The sequence below is a fragment of the Vipera berus genome (assembly GCF_964194415.1).
Source record: "Vipera berus genome assembly, chromosome: 2".
Lineage (NCBI taxonomy): Eukaryota > Metazoa > Chordata > Lepidosauria > Squamata > Viperidae > Vipera > Vipera berus.
This window is the reverse complement of record NC_138203.1, coordinates 32,053,207-32,070,755: the sequence shown is the minus strand read 5'-3', so window position 1 is coordinate 32,070,755 and position 17,549 is coordinate 32,053,207. Positions and strand designations below refer to the sequence as shown.

At 40.7% G+C, this 17,549-nt stretch overlaps 1 protein-coding gene across 1 annotated transcript in view; it reads right to left on the bottom strand.

Annotated features, from left to right (window-relative positions):
* ARSB (arylsulfatase B) overlaps positions 1-17,142 on the bottom strand; it is an 81,492-nt gene extending 64,350 nt beyond the window's left edge. The window contains exons 1-4 of the mRNA XM_081316556.1: positions 16,879-17,142; positions 10,708-10,894; positions 9,555-9,745; positions 8,232-8,439 (exon numbers count right to left, since the gene is read on the bottom strand). Coding sequence (XP_081172682.1) covers positions 8,232-8,439; positions 9,555-9,745; positions 10,708-10,894; positions 16,879-17,139 — 847 coding nt within the window. The 5' untranslated portion in view covers positions 17,140-17,142. The remainder of the gene's footprint in view (positions 1-8,231; positions 8,440-9,554; positions 9,746-10,707; positions 10,895-16,878) is intronic.
* Between the last annotated feature and the right edge of the window lie 407 nt (positions 17,143-17,549).

Below are 17,549 nucleotides of genomic sequence, written 5' to 3'. Positions count from 1 at the left end.
AGCGTCATATTGTTTTGCCTTTTGGTACTGTCCATAGGGTTTTCATGGCAAAGATACTGGAGTGGGTTGCCATTTCCTTCTCCAGTGGATCACGTTTTGTCAGAACTCTCTGCTATGACCTTTCCGTCTTGGGTGGCCCTGCACGGCATAGCTCATAGCTTCATTGAATTACGCAAGCCCCTTCGCCACAACAAGGCAGTAATCCATGAAGGGGAAGTTAATGTACTGGAGGCATTATTAACGAAGCAGTCCTCTAAAGCCAGCACAATTTTTTCAGACTTCTATATACCACCCATCTCACAAGCCAAAGTGACTCTGGGCGCTTCGTTGTTTAATGCAACCCACAATCTTTTGCACCTTATGATAAGATTTTTATGTTATATTCACTTTGTACACTGTGGTCAGCCATGCTTTAATAATTTGCCGAATAAGTAAAAATCAACACAGCACCCTAACCCACAATCTATAGTTTATATAAGGAAATAGATGGATTCATGTGAAATATGATTAATCCAAAATCAAAAGAAATGCATTATTGGTTAGTGTGAACCTATGTACACATCTTCCTTAGTTTGTTTCCTCTCTGTATTCCAAGGATCATCTTGGATAAGAATGGGTGAAATCTGTTCTAGACTCAAAGAGAAAAATCAATAAAATATTCATATGGATATACAAGCATTGAGTCTCATAATTTGAGATGGTAACATAGGAACCAACTAATTTTTCTATACATCTCTCAAGAGTTTCCTACCACAGGCTAGAGTAGCTGGGTTTAAAAGCAACTGGAGCCTAAAACCTTTGAAGGTCATTCAGATGCCTCTCCTTAGTAAGATCAAAGGTAAGGGGAAAATCTTGGGGAATTAATAGCACTATATTGCACTGCTTTAAGAGTATTGATTTATTTTTTTAAAGCAATTTCATATTAGCATAAAGTTAGTTCCTTAATAAGAGATAAATAAGCTAAGAAATCAATAGCAAGCTGCACAATGTAACTTTGAAAAAAGGAACTGGGACCATCTGTTGAGCCTCGACTCTGGCTACACGCACACACACACACACACCTTAAAAGCAATAAAGAGACACCAATATGTCAAGAATTATACACGGCGGTACCAATATGAAATGTCTGAAACATATACTTATTTAAAAGGCATGTGGCTATAGTTTAAGCAAGGGGCAAACCTGCCACCAATTCAAGTTGTTCTGTTCACATCAGCTTGGAGAATTTAGAACTGACTGCCAAAAACAGCATTGGAGGCCTGCGATTTCAATTTTATTATAAATTTTTAAACTGTGGGAGTGAATCCTTCCAAAACTTATAAAAGGGAAGGGTTAGTAATATGCACTATATTTATTAGTTATGTAGCTTCTATGAAAGCTTTCATTCAGAGTTTGACTGAGCCACTTAATTTCTAACCTCAGGCATTCCCAATGACCTGGATTCTTCAACTTCTGTACTTCAAGGATTAAGCAGCTCCCTCCGCTCTCCCTTTTGGTCTTTGTGTATTGTGTGTTTCAATCCTGTCCACAATGAATAATTTCTGTAATAAGTATATTCTTCTCCTAGCAAGATTAGCTTCTTCCCACTCATCCTGCTAAACTTTTTTTAAAATGCACCCATTTTTAAACCCACACAAACCCATATATTGAAGACTTCTGCTTCCATCTGAACTTCAAAATCACCCCCAACATTATGCATTTTACAACTTTCATTTTAAAGCCTACTTGTGATACGTGTGTAGAGTATACACAGCAGTTTTCTGAAAAAATTTAAAATGTTGTTAATGCATGATTAGGTGATTGCACATTATCAGTATTTGAAGCATTTAAATTATATCCCAATCCAGTCCTGAGTACATGGGAACAAAGCAGAAGACATATATTGTTTGAAAAATTAATCAGTACACTGAAATTTTTATTTTATTTGTTAAATTTATTTGATTAGTTTGCAAATAACTCCTTTATTTGTAGATGAAAAAGCAAGGCTTATGTATTGGAACAAGGAAGGAAATCACAAAAATGGAAACAAGGGGACAACATACAAGGCACATATTTAATAAATAACTGCACTTATAACTTGTAGTAATATAACTAATCTGCAGACAGGCACACAAATGCTATATTAAGGAGGACCAGCTCTGGGTGGGAGGGGGACTACTTCCTTGCCATCAGGCAGAGCAACTGTTAGTTTTTTAAATGCCAATTTTCATTGGTAAATTAGAATGAATTCTCTTATACTCCATTCTCTGATTCTAGTAGAGAATTAGCATGCTGGCTGGCGAATTCTGGGAATTAACATCTACATGTCTTAAAGTTCCCAAGTTTGAAAAATATGTTTTAGATAGAAGGAAATTCATTTCTAACAGCTGTTCTTCAAACTTGCAGCCATCACTCCAATTTCTTACATTGGTTTGCCATAGATGATTATGGAACTTACGTGACAGCATTATATCTATATGTATTCTATTTCAAGCCTCCAAAGGATGCGTTAAATCATATGCGGTAAAGGAGCCACCTTGGAAACGTCGAAGGACTGGCCCACAGTGCCTTGGTCCAGGGCAACTGGGCACTGATCTACAATGTGGTCAGCCTTAGTTCCACCGTGATGCCCTGGAACCAATGAGGGACCACTCCCGCCCCCTCTGGGCACGTGTGCAGGAGGTAGTGAATGTGTGAGGCCTGGTATCCCTGGGGACTGCGTTCTGAATGCTTCCCTTCCACCCAGGATGTCAGCCTTCACTGGCTACAGGGCAGCGTCGCGGATCTAAGGCTGACCGCATTCCACACCAAGTTGTAGATCAGCACTAGCGCCTCTATGCCCTGCTCGCTGGCCTGGCCTCGCAGCCTGCAAGGCTTCCCTTTCACTGGGACTGTCCCACCCCAGAATGGGAAAGACACGGCCGCTGGCAGCATAACCAGCAATGCTGCCAATCTCTCCCCCTCCCCTTGCCTGAGCGTGGAGGAGACAGAATGGGACCCATGTGTGTGTGTGTGTGTGTGTGTGTGCACGTGCACAAGAGGGGTCTCACCTCTTGCAGCCCCACAATGTGATATTGGGGAAGAAAAGAATGGGAGAGGTAAGAGAAGCTGCGATGGTACCTTCTTGCAGCCTTCCATGGGGTGTGGGCGGGAGCTGAGGGGGTGGGCAGGGCACAATGTGATTGGCGGCATGTTGAGGAAAAGAAACAAACACACCAAAAAACCAGCTTTCATTAGTTTACAGCCTGCCATCGCAGAAAGTTTCTGTTGAGGGCGCAGGGCTGCAAGGGTGAGAAACACACACACACCGTGCACGCGCACAGACACACAAACACGTACGTGGGTCTGGGAGAGGTGAGCTGAGCCACGCAGAGGCAATGATAAGAAGAAGCCTTTGCCCACCGCTGCCTGTTGTCACCCCTGCCCGGAGCCTCTGGCAGCTTAAAAAAAAGGAAGGAAGGAAGGAAGGAAGGAAGGAAGGAAGGAAGGAAGGAAGGAAGGAAGGAAGGAAGGAGTCAGGGAGGGAGGGAAAGAGGAAGAAAGGAGAGGCAACTTGGTTGGAGATGCCCCAGTTCAAGGGAGAAAGCAATTTTCTGTTCTGTTTTGTCACAGACAGGACCTTGTTGGCAATTCAAGTTAACATTGGTATTCTTGAATTGTGAGCTCTTAGGAAAGTATCCCCTCCTTCTATGTTGCAAGCAGCCATTTCCAGTGGGGAAAAGAGGACAAAGCAGAGTGGGGAAAATATTTTCCTTTGGTATATTTCCAGTCTGAATTAGACCAAGACAGGGTCCTTACAGGAGAGCCCTTTTAAGGATTATGTATTAATAGAAAAGCAACTAACTTACCTCTGTTCCTAAATGCTAAGGCTGTTGCACATAAAAAACAGACGGGTTTTGATCAACTATCACAGCCACCATTTTGACAGTTTTGTTATACTGTTGTCTGAGGACACCCCCACTAAATGCAAGCATGGAATAAACTGAGCCTGGTTTCTTCTCAGTCTTTTAAGTGGCCACAGACTACTAGCAAAAGTGGCATTTGATCACAAGGCAAGCAGGCATCAAGAAATGTTTCCCCTTTTGCATTTGAGCATCCAAGAAGGGACAGGAAAGGAGAAAATGAAAGGAAACACAAAGAAAAAAAGAAGGAAAGAGGGAAAGAGAGCAAGGAAGGAAAAAGAAGGAAAGACGGGAAGGAAAAGAAAGGAGAATAAAGAGGGAAGGAAAAAGAAGAAAAGGGAAGAAAGGAAGGAGAGAAGGAAAAAAGGAAGGAAAGAAGGAAGGAAGGGGATTATAATGAGAGAGAGGGAGTGTCTGAGGGAAGTCGTGCCTTGGCACTTGGTCACCAGCAAACCTGCTGCCCTTTCGCCATCCCCTTGTTCCCTCCTCCTGATCTTTCCTGGTGGTCTCCCATCCTATTGCTGAGGATGCTTTAATTACAAAGCTGGATCTCCTTGCATGGAGTGGGAGTGGGCCTCCTTCTGTCCCATACACATTGTCCTCCCACGCACACCATGAACAACCTGGCCAAGGACAGTAAGAACAGCAGCAGCAGCTTTGAGGAGGAGGTAAGCGCAGCAAAGCGGCCCCTTGGGAAAGCAGGGCTGGGCTGGGCTGTGGGGTCCCGATGCCATGGGAGCTCAAGGACCAAGCTGGGCGCTTGCCGTCCACTGCCCAAGGCTTCGGGCAGCCTGTCCAGGGGTCCTCTGTGTGGCCTGAGAGAGACAGCAAGACTCCTCTGGTGGAAAAGAGTTTGGCACTCGCCCTGGTCTCGCCTTCCTCCGCTGAAGACAGTGGATCCCCCCAGCCCCACCTGGACCACACAGGTGCCCCCGACACAAGTGAGAATGAGCTAGCCATACCCACCCTGGCCACGCCCATCCTACCACGCCCGCATGCCTCCTCCCAAAGCCAACCACAACCCTGATGTGCCCCTCAGTGAAATTGAATTTGACACCCCTGCCCTAGATCTTCAAGTCCTAATTTTAGAAGTTCAGTAACCATACAACTGGGTTCATGATTTCAGCTAGATTACTTAGTACTCTCTGGTACTCTCTACTGAAACAAGGATGAAGAACTTACATTCCTCCAGATGTTGTATTATAACTCCCACCAAGCTCAGCTAATAAGACTATGGTGAGGGATGCTGAATGGCAGCAACATCTGCACAGCAATACATTTTTCACTGCTGCACCAGAAAGCCAACCCAAACTACAAATAGCATACCAAAGATCAGGATGTTTACTAAATTGTTCTAGCTGTTGATGGAAGAGAAGGTACTCAGCTCTTTTTAGCTCATTGTTTTGCTACAAGGTATCATAACAGTAGGAAAGTAATACAGAAAAGGTTACACTTCAAAACAAAGAAAAATGTAAATGAAACTAATCTCTGACCATGATAGTAAAATTTCATATCTTGTAGCACCCTCTTCTGGAAATTACCAGATATACAGTAGTAAAGACAACCTTCTCCACAGCTTTATATTTGTATTTGGAGCACAGACTGTGCTAAACTTCTACATTTCACACAGTTGCTAAAGATATAGGGTCTGCCAAGTAGCCACCTTATTTACAGGTTTCTATTATTTTGGTTAAGATGAGAACTAAAACAAAAATTGGTCTTACTTCAGTAGCAGAATCCATTTTCTGTAAGCTAAAAGTCCTAGGTTAAATCTGTTGAATACAGTCTGTCCTATTTGGAACTTAGAATTGCTGCTGAATTGACAATAGTGATATAAATTATCTGACTCAGCATAAGCTAGCTTCCTATGAAAGAAAAGTATAAATCTATGTAAAGAGCTTTGCAATTATCTCATGGCTGGACTGTGAAAATTTTCCTGATATTACTAAGGATGCTTTATGAGGGTGAATATAATGCTAAATTAAAGTTATTTTTTCCTTGAAAAGAGAAATTCTTAAAAACACCAGGACTATTTCAAAAAAATCTTTAAAAGTATATGAAAATATAAATATACAGTTAGTCCTTCAGTTACGACAATTGAGCCCAAAATTTCTGCTGTTAAATGAGACATTTGCTAAGTGAGTTTTGCCCCATTTTATGACCTTTCTTGTCACAGTTAAGTCAATCATTTCAGGTGTTAAATTAATAACATAGTTGTTAAATGAATCCAGCTTCCCAATTGACTTTGCTTGTCAGAAGGTTGCAGAGGGTGATCACATGACCAGGGATATTGCAACCATCATATATATGAGTCAGTTGCCAAGTGTCTGAATTTTGATATTGTGACCATGGGGATGCTGCAATGGTCATGCAAAAAAAAGGTTATGTCACTTTTCTAAGAAAAATAAAGAGAATTCTGATTAAATTCTCAGGAATGATATTCTTACATGTCTTAAAAAGCCCAGCCTGTGGCTCTGTATGTTTGTTTGTTTTTTTGTATAATTATCTCTCCAGAATCATAATGGGTAAGTTGGTCTTTGATGTATTTCTCTTGATTTCTCCCATTTCAAGAAGTATAGAGTAACATACAACAAAAAACTACAACCTAGAACTAGAAAAGCTTCTTGGATGAGAACCAAAATGTCTTCAAAGGAAAAACCAAGTCCAGTTGCCTTTTTAAAAAGCACCTTTGGGACAACTATGACCTGGATGACTAAGAACATCCATAGACAAACAACCCAGCAGTAACACTCTTCATTATTTTCAATAATAAAGTAACCTAAAATTGCCAAGAGAAATTAAAAACAATTTTTCAAAGATGCTTAATTATGGGAGAAAAACAGAAACCCATTTTACAGAGGAAGACATTTTTTGAGAAACTACATGGCAATTCGAGAAAGCATCACATAAAATGAACTGTTCACTGACATAGTAATAAAAACTGGATAAAAATATTGTTCTATATTTAAAATGTCACAAGATCAGTTTTGTAAAGAACATGCCAAGTTTTCCATATATACTTTTACAACACCTGTATACGGCAAAGTTGGGCAAAACTAATGCATACCCTATAAGTAATATTTAGTCAACTATATTTTAGTTTACATTAAGTACACACATTAATAGGCTTGTTAGAGAACAAATTCTCAATACATCCATATACAGTAAACAAACTTGTGTTGGAACTTGTATGTTATGCAACTACATCAACTGTTGCATGTATTGCATCATTCACGAGTGTTTGGGGAAAAATATTTCCTAATATTTGTAAAGAAAAATAGAATAAAAGGTACCCCAGAAAAATTGCCAAAGTAAAAAGCAATTACAAGTAGGATTAGTGACAATCATATTTATCCATGTAAGTACATTAAATGTTGCAAATTGCCTTAATGTTTTAGGACTGCAGCAAATCAAATCAAAGAAGAATTGGTTCAGAATTCTGCCCTTGATATCAAATTCCAATCATCTATTTATGATTCCTCATTTTCTATAGATTTATTAACTTATCATTTGGATTATTTCTATATGACCTGATCATGTCAATATCAGGTGATATACAGAAAAATTGTCAGTAACAAACAACATCTAAAAGTACCAACTTAAACAGCCCCCCCTGAAATAATATTTAAAAAATCACTGGATGTTTTTTGATAGAAGCTGAAAGCCTATTAGATTTTCTTAAAAATAGTTTTAATGCTTTCTGAAACCCCTAAAGTTAAAGGGGCAAAGGTATTTGGGGAGAGCAACATGTTTCACAATGGGGAGACTAGTACCAAGACCAACTTCCTTGTAGCCTACACATCTTTTATCTCATTTGAGGTTTGGGCCTTAACCAGGCTATGTACTGGGCTCTTTGAGGAATACCACGTGGGTTGCTGGAGCAGCTAACGGCTCTCCAGCAACCCAGACTACAAGTCTCCTCTGCTGCAATTGGCTATCTCCAGTCGGCAATGGTTGATTCAAACCTATTGGCTGCCACCTAGGGGCTAGACTATATATTGCAGCTAGTTGCAACCATTTCGCCAGAACAGTTCCTGCACGAAATAAACGATGAGTTACCTTGTACTCCGTTCCGCGTCTTCATTCCTGCGCCAAAGAACCCACTATTTAACACAGGCCTTCTCTGGACATTTAGATAAGACAGAATCATAACAAGTAGGGTGGTCTTTGATGTAATCCAGGGCCATACCATATAGGACTTTATTGTTAATGACCAGTATTCTGAATTGGGTCCTGATATTATACAGAATTGTTATTTTGTGGTAGCCATGTTCACAGCAATCTGGCCTCTACTTTCTGTATCCGAAGATATATCACTGTGTATGTATATATTTAATTATTCATTCTTACCTGTAGAAAAGATTAGTATGGTATTATTCCAAAGGCCATATCTCTTCAAGGCTGAAGTGATATTTCCCACAGCTTCATCCATTATGGAAACCATTCCAGCATATTTGCGTCTCTTTTCATCTTTGATAAAAGAATATGGTTCTATGTATTTTTCAGGCACTTGAAGGGGCTCATGGACAGATTGCAGGGCAAAGTAAAGAAATAATGGCTATGACACAAACATACACATGACCAAAAAAAAAGATACCATAGCATTAAATGAAACTGTCAGAAGAAAAAATGATAACATTTTCATCTATATATACTGCCTTCCTTATATTTTCACTTGGCTCGGGTAAAAAGCACTTGAGAAAACAGCTTTGCTTTCCATGTCTGTGAAGTTCTGATAATGAGCATAATCTCTCAATACAACTTTTGTTTAGTTTTAAAAAAGCATTATTCTAAAAATATTTAGAATATAGAGAATATGGCAGCTGAGTTAGAGGAACACATTTCCTGCAGAAACAAATGTTCAGGAGCCAAAGGCACTGACAAACATTTACAATAAGGTATGACTAGTTGAAAGACAGTTGGACGATGGTTCTATAACTTCCAACATGACTTCCGTCCTTCATTTTAGTTTTTGCAAAAGGAAACTTCATGAAGTTTCCACCCACAATTTAGAATCCAGATTACCCAGGATTCAAAATGATATAAAACCCTAATATAATTATGTAAGATATGGCAAGGTGAGGATGGCAGGAGAGAAACAGTAGCTCACGGATATGTAACTAAACACATGACCTCATTGTCCCTTTCACCATGATTAGTATGACATGTGATCCTAGCTAACTAGGCTCAGCTATGAAATATAATTAAATAAATCATGCTTTAGCATAGGAACCAGCAACATAGAATCAACAGATGCCATGTCAGCTGCAATGCCTCCAGATAGCATTCAGAAGCTTTAAATAATAAAAATCTTATTTATTTTTAAAATAATTTACAATCATGCATGATTGCCTCAAATCCCATGAGATATTAGTTCCCAACTAAAGTCTTATGGATTTGGGGAATTAATTCCCAAAATACCTAACATTTTTGCCATTTTGAATTATTTACTGGCATCTGCAACACCATATAAAACTGTATAATAGCAGCTCATGCTTGAAACAATTGACGGCACCTCACTTACTGCAATGGAAGAACCCAGACTATTATTTCTCTTGGAAATAATGCATGTTTAAATAAGGAACCTATCCATAAAGATAATCCTCTGCTTACAACATTCAAATATTTAGTTGTGTTGAAAAATGGATGTATGTCCAATAAATACAATTATACCTTCTCAGTCTGATGACTTGCTATAAGATCAAGAGCTCTTTTTGTAAATACATTAGTAGAATACATAGTTTTATATCCACCAGCAATTTTTTCTCCATCTCGAAAGTCGAGAGCACATCTGGTCACATTTTTAGACACAATAGGCACGCAGCGCTCATGAGAATAATAATCTTCACTTCCAAGAAGGTAGCCTAAAACAAGGAGTGATCAATTATGATATAATTTCAGGAGGAAAAAAATACAGGGATGCCCTAAACCTGAAAAAAACTTCTCAGATTTCTTTTTAAACAAGTAAATAAACTCTATCATTTATTTGGCAATGTATTCCATCCTCTATTTAAAGAAGAAAAAGTATAAATAGATACATTAGCTAAAATTATTAAAAGCAATGCAGTAATATTAAGTGGTTTAATATATCAGAAACATTGATATTGAAATTATAGAATATTGAAGGCAAGAACAGTTGTTTTTGTTTTGAAATTTCCAGAATAAACTGAATCAGGCTTGCAGCAACAGCTGCTCATAGAACTTTTGTGCTATTTATGTTCACATTCTTCAGGCAAACCTAAAAAAAAGTCTGATCTACTACTGACACCCACTGGTCATCTAGAGACTGTCTCATCAGAATAAGGTATTACCATTATCAAATAATGAAAAATTATTTTTCTCTTATTATTGCTGGAATATTATGAATCCTTAAAACTAATAAATTCATCAATGATTAGCAATTTATGAACAGAATGATAAGCTCTGCCTCTCTGTCTATTTTCAACAGACTTCTCCAGCTTTAAAAGAGAGAGATTAAAGAAATTAGAGTATGCATATGGTTTTCATTTTCAGTTCTTCCTCTGAAGCTATCCTCAACAAAGCTGAAGATCACTGCGCAGTAAATTTCCATTATATTAGAAACTAACATCTCTACAGAAACAACAATGCAGTATTACCTAATTTCCCAACTTACTAAGTTTCCATTGGGTTTGTGTGGTTTTGCCTTGAGTTTGAAGCCTATGGGGTTTCCCTTAGGATAGAATTCCTGTCAGTCAATTACAATTTGGTCATTAAAAAAAATCATTACCAGTCCAAGCTGCTGATAGAAATGATAGAACATTCTTAACATTCAGCTTAAAGAAAGGATGAAAATAAGTTTGCTTACCAAAGTAAGTATCAAACCCTCTACGGGTAGGAAGACATTCTTTTCTGTACATTCCTAAATGCCACTTCCCCACCATGTGAGTAACGTAGCCTGCTTCTTTAAGCAACTCAGGCAGGAGTTTTTCGTCCAGCGGGACACAGCTTGGCTGACAAGCCCAAATTATTTGATGCTGTAAACCTGTATGGATCTAATGAAAACAAGTGTGCCTCACATATTAGTTCCCATACAATGTTAGGAAGCTTAACCAGTTCTGTCTACAGCAGTGTTTCTCAACCTTGACAACTTGAAGAGGTGTGGATTTTAACTCCCAGAATTCCTCCATATTTTGCTTGCTGGGGAATTCTGGGAGTTGTAGTCCATACCTCTTCAAGTTGTCAAAGTTGAGAAATACTGGTCTAGAGTGACATTTTTTATCACAACACAAATCTAACATTGGAAAAATCAATCGGGCAACTTAAAATATAACAAATTAAAGAAATATATGAAGATAAAGAGTAATTTGCACGATGTATTTGTAAAAGAATACTTAAACATAGTTAACTTACATTTACCAGGACATTTGTGTTTGATTCTAAATAAAAGGAAGTCAAACCCAGAACTGTTATTCCAGTTGCTTCAGATTAGGCACAGTTATCTTATTACAGAAAATGTTTGAAATTGGCTGAACTCTGTCTTCTTCCTCTTAATAACACCCTACCTATTACTTCCCTTCTGCCTCTATGATAGAGTCAAGGAAGGGAGAGGCAGAAGGGAAGTAATAATGGAAACTCGGCTAGAGGATTGTATATTTTATTCCACTGCTACAGATATAACAGCAGACCTTCACTGGAAACATTCTCCCTTAACTGTTCAAATCTTGAAAAATCCCAAGGTTCATTCATGAATGCTGAGATTTTGTGAAGTCTTATGAGAGAATACTCCTTTGCTTACGATCATTCATTTAGTGATCACTCAAAGTTATAACAACAATTTAAAAAGTGACTTACAACTGGACTTTGCACTTATGACTATTGTAGCGTCCCAATGATTGCATGATCAAAATTTGGGTACTTGGCAACTGGCATGTATGCTTGCAGCGTGCCAGGGTTATGTGATCACCATTTGTGACTTTTCCAGGAGGCTTCCAACAATGGGGAAAGCCAGACTCATTTGACAATTGTGGATTAACTTAATGACTATGGTGTTGTGTTTAATGGCCATAGTAGAAAAGGTCATAAAACTGGAGCTTAAGGACCTCACTTAGCTACAGAAGTTCTGATCCCAAATGTGATCGTAACTCGAACAGAACATACAAATAGTAATGGCTGTATTTGTATTTATTATCCGAGTATGTATTAAATATTAAAATATTGATCATTGTCAGATGTTGGGGAATGAGCAGGAAAAAGAGGTTGTTACATTCATTCTCAAATTTTATTAAGTTCAAAGAACTGATACATTAGTAGGATATACAGTACTAATATTACAACTCTATTTTGCTCAAATAGACGAGCCGAGGAGTTTAGTCATCATCTGGCGGACAAAATCGCTCAGATCCGGACCGGTCTGGACTCTGACTGGGCAGAGTCTGATGTGGAGGAATCGGACGGTCTTGAGCATGTTATCTGGACTGTGTTCGACCCTGTTTCCCCTGATGATGTGGACAGGATCATGGGGAGGCTGAGCACCACCACCTGTTTGTTGGATCCGTGCCCCTCCTGGCTAGCTTATGCGGCCCGGGAGGGGACACGAGGCTGGTTCCACGCAGTAATAACTGCTTCTTTGAAGGAGGGTGTCTTCCCTGCCGCCTTGAAGGAGGCGGTGGTGAGACCCCTCATCAAGAAGCCTGCCCTGGACCCGGCTGTTTTAAATAACTTTCGTCCAGTCTCCAACCTTCGCTTTTTGGCGAAGGTTGTTGAGAGTGTGGTGGCGCATCAGCTTCCTCTGTTCCTGGAGGAAGCTGATTATCTGGACCCGTACCAATCGGGTTTCAGGCCCGGATACAGCACGGAGATGGCATTGGTCGCGCTGGTGAATGATCTCTGGAGGGCTCGGGACAGGGGTTGCTCCTCTGTCCTGGTCCTATTAGATCTCTCAGCGGCTTTTGATACCATCGACCATGGTATCCTACTGCGGCGTCTCAGGGGGTTGGGAGTGGGAGGCACCGTTTTACGGTGGTTCTCCTCCTATCTCCTGGGCCGTTCGCAGTCGGTGTTGACAGGAGGGCAGAGATCTGCCCCGAGGCCTCTCATTTGTGGAGTTCCTCAGGGGTCGGTTCTCTCGCCCCTCCTGTTCAACATCTATATGAAGCCGCTGGGTGAGATCATTCGTGGTTTTGAGGTGGGGTATCATCAGTACGCTGATGATACCCAACTTTTTCTTTCCACCCTGAACCAACCCAGCGATGCCCTCGCCGTGATGTCCCGGTGCCTGGAGGCGGTCCAGGTCTGGATGGGGAGAAACAGGCTTCGTCTCAATCCCGCCAAGACTGAGTGGCTGTGCTTATCGGCATCTCGGGTCAACCAGACTATTCCATCTCTAACGATGGAGGGGTGAGGTGTTACCCCCCGTTGATAGGGCTCGCAACTTGGGCGTCCTCCTGGATTCATGACTCAATTTTGAAGACCATATAGGAGCCGTGACCAGGGGGGCTTTTGCCCAGGTTCGCCTGGTGAGCCAGTTGCGACCCTATCTGGACCGAGATGCCCTACACACAGTCACTCATGCGCTCGTGACCTCCCGTTTAGACTACTGCAACGCTCTCTACATGGGGCTGCCCTTGAGGACCACTCGGAGGCTTCAGCTGGTGCAGAATGCGGCCGCGCGAGTTGTGATGGGGGTCTCCCGATACTCCCATGTAATACCTCTACTCCGCGAGCTGCATTGGCTTCCGGTTGCCCTCCGGGTGAGATTCAAGGTGCTGGTGATGACCTATAAAGCCCTACATGGCTTGGGTCCGGGATATCTGAGGGAACACCTGCTGCCGGCATCAAGTTCCCTTTGTCCAGTGCGCTCCCACAGGGAGGGTCTTCTCAGGGTGCCACCGGTAAGAGATTGCCGGCGGACGACACCCAGGGATAGGGCCTTCTCAGTGGGGGCGCCTGCCCTTTGGAACCAGCTGCCAGTGGAGCTGAGGACTGCCCCCGACCTCCGTTCATTCCGCCGGGACCTGAAAACCTGGCTCTTCGAGCTCTCTGGCCCAGGCTGAGGATTAATCTTATTTTAACTGGGGTTTTATATATAGGGACAAATATAATTTTTTTTAAACTTGTTTTAACTTTTGTATCTTGGTTTTTAATTACCCTGTAAACCGCCCTGAGTCCTTCGGGAAAGGGCGGTATATAAACGTAATAAAATAAAATAAATAAAATAAATAAACATCTTTGCTACAAATGTAGTTCTCTGTATGATGGGCCTCAGTTGGCTTCATGTGTTGATTTGTAATCAAGGAGCCAAAGCTTTCATGACACAATCTTCCATACAGAAAAGGTGAATGGTATCCAGAACAACCACTGTGCCAAGTTTCTGAGAACACTTTGAAGCAACCTCTTGGCCTCCATCTCAATTTTTGCAATGGGGAAAATAAGAGGTACAATTCTGACTCTTGAAGCAAGACTTTTGAAGAAGCCAGCATGTTATTTATGCATACATTTCCTCCTGCAAAAATGTTCTCATAGAGAAGTTAATCACCGTGATATCTTACAGAAACCAATCAGTGTGGTGCAATTTGGGATTTTGTAAGAAACAGAAATTTCTTACAAGTTCCTTCAGAATTGTCGCAATTCTTTTGCTTCTCCTTAATCTATTTCCAAATGGATAACTTCAGACTTCCTAGGTGCAATACATTAAAAAAGGGGGGGAGAGTCAGGGAATCACCTCAAAATCTTAGATAACAAGAAGCACTTATAAACACAAAGTTACTTAAGTCAGAGGTGCTAATTGCAAAAACTACCCCAGTTAGTTTTTCTTAGTTCCCCCTCAATTCTACTATTAACACATTTTGGGCACAATACTGACAAAAAAGTATAAAAGGCTTTGTGGTTTTCTGCTCTCTCATCTCCTATCTTAAAAGGCACATGGTGCAAAAGGAACTTATTACTAAACATTTTGCTAATATGGAAAAATATCTTTGCTTCCATTTATAAGTTAGTTTCCATAGCAGATTAGAGAAGTTTAAGAATGCACAATGCTTCTATTTTTTTGGGGGGGGGAAATTAAAAGCCACAAGAGGATTCTGTAAAGGAGATTATCCATTTTGACTGTATTTTAAGAGCATAAGACAATTTCTTATACAAGTAATCCTTGACCTTATGACCACAACTGAGCCCAAAATTTTTATTGTTAAGTAAGACATATGTTAAGTGAATTTTCTCCATTTTATGACCTTTCTTGCCACAGCTGTTAAGTGAATCACTGCAGTTGATAAGTTAATAACCCGATTGTTAAGTGAATCTGGCTTCCCCATTGAAGGTCGCAAAAGGTGATCACATAATCTTGGGACACAGCTACAGTCATAAATATGAATCAGTTGCCAAGCATTCTGAATTTTGATCACATGATCACGGGGATGCTGCAAAGGTTGCAATGATCATAAGTCATTTTTTTCACTGCTGTTATAACTTTGAACAGTCACTAAATGAACTATTGCAAGTTGAGGACTACCTGTATATCTTTTAAGGCTGATTTAAGTAACAGAATGAACATACGTTTAAGGCTGATTTAAGTAACAGAATGAACATAAAAGAGACTTGGTGGAGCAGTGGGCTAATGCCTCCTTAAGTAACACCAGCTGCCTGCAATTAGTGCAGGTTCGCATCCCACCAGGCTCAAGGTTGACTCAGCCTTCCATCCTTCTGAGGTACGTAAAATGAGGACCCAGATTGTTGGGGGCAATTAAGCTGACTTTGTAATAATGCCGCTTGGGGTGTGTGTGAAAGCCCTAATAAGCAGGCATATACATAGAATGAAGGCTACTGCTAAGCTTGTAAGCCGCCCTGAGTCTTCGGAGAAGGGCGGGATATAAATGGAATTAAAATAAAAAAAAATACTGAATAAATAACCAGACTAGCCGAATTTATACAAAGTGAGGCTAAACAAATCAAATCATTATGTTTCTCATCTCCCTTTAATACTATCCAAGGCATCTTTTTATTTTGTTGGAGGAATTCAACATTTAAATGTATCCTGTGTGAAATGCATTCTTTCATTTAACCTGAATCTGCCATAATTCAGCACGATTGGATGATTCTCATTTTCTCTGCACTAACTATACCTGCACACATCTCTTATTATTTTTTATTTGCTTTTTAAAAAAACCAAAATACCCCAAATATTGCAATATTTCCTTAGAAGTGACTATTGCTCTTCTTCGTAACTTTTCCAACTCTGAGAAACCTATATGCGGGTCAAGAAGCAACAGTGAGAACTGGACACAGAACCACTGATTGGTTCAAAATTGGGAAAGGAGTCCGGCAAGGCTGTATACTGTCGCCCTGCCTATTTAACTTATATGCAGAGCACATCATGAGAAAGGCAGGGCTCGATGAATCAAAAGTTGGAATTAAGATTGCCGGGAGAAATATCAACAACCTAAGATAGTAGTAGTAGTAGTAGTAGTAGTAGTAGTAGTAGTAGTAGACGACTTTATTGTCATTTCAACAATATACAGTACAGTACACAGTGAAATGAAACAACGTTTCCCCCGGACCAAGGTGCTACATCAGACAACATGAATCAAAAAAAGAACAGAACACAAACTACACATAACTCTAAACTAAAAACTTAAAAAAAACTACAAATACAAGTATTTATAGTTCCAGTTTCTTCGTGTTGAGAATTCTAATGGCTTGTAGGAAGAAAATGTTACACAATCTGGATGTCCGAGCCCGAATGCTCCTGTACCTCTTTCCAGATGGCAAAAGAGTGAAGAGTGTGTATGAGGGGTGTGTGTAATCAGCCACAATGTTTCTGGGATGTGTTTGACATGTCTGCTCTATTCAAACAGGAGACCCTATGCTATTTTATAACAGGAGACTCTATTATAAAACGCTTTATCCTATCTGGGGACATTCAAAGCATGAACACCAGAGTTTTACCTCCTCCTGCAAGAGGAGCAGAGTGAGAAAAGAACTAGCCAATGTTGTTATAAATCTCACTTTCTTGGGGACAAGTTCAACTGTTTTTCGCTCCTACCTGGTACCTGCCGGTTAGCAACTGACTGCGAGAGGGAGTACACAGGGGCTGCGTATAGTAGCGCTCCAGACGTACTCCGCCGGCACCCAGAGCGTCCAAGTTCGGGGTGCGGATCTGGGAGCCGTGCCAGCCCACGTCGTTCCATCCGAGATCGTCGGCCAGGATAAAGACCAGATGCGGTGACGTGTTTGGAGACCCTGCATTCAGACGACACAGTTGCATTAAGACCTGCAACCCTAGGAACAGGAGTCGCCGAACCATCGCTTCTCGCCTGATCAAGCAGGAACTGGGTCGATCGCCCGCCTATAAGGAAGAACTATGATCGAGAGGCGGGACCACCATCAGATTTAGCGTATCCGCTCAATCCGAACGAAGCGTCTCCGCCCATAGCAATAAAAGGAGGCGGAACTAGAAGCCCGCTGGTTCGCTTGAAGCGCCTTTTTTTCTGGCTGAACTTCACCGAGATGCGGTTGGGAGAATTGGGCTAGTAGCCCATGGTGTGATGAAGTGAATATTGGGTGCAGAATTTTATTTTATTTTATTTTTATTCCATTTATATCCCGCCCTTCTCCGAAGACTCAGGGCGGCTTACAAGCTTAGCAGTAGCCTTCATTCTATGTATATGCCTGCTTATTAGGGCTTTTGCCCCCCCCCCAAGCGGCATTATTACA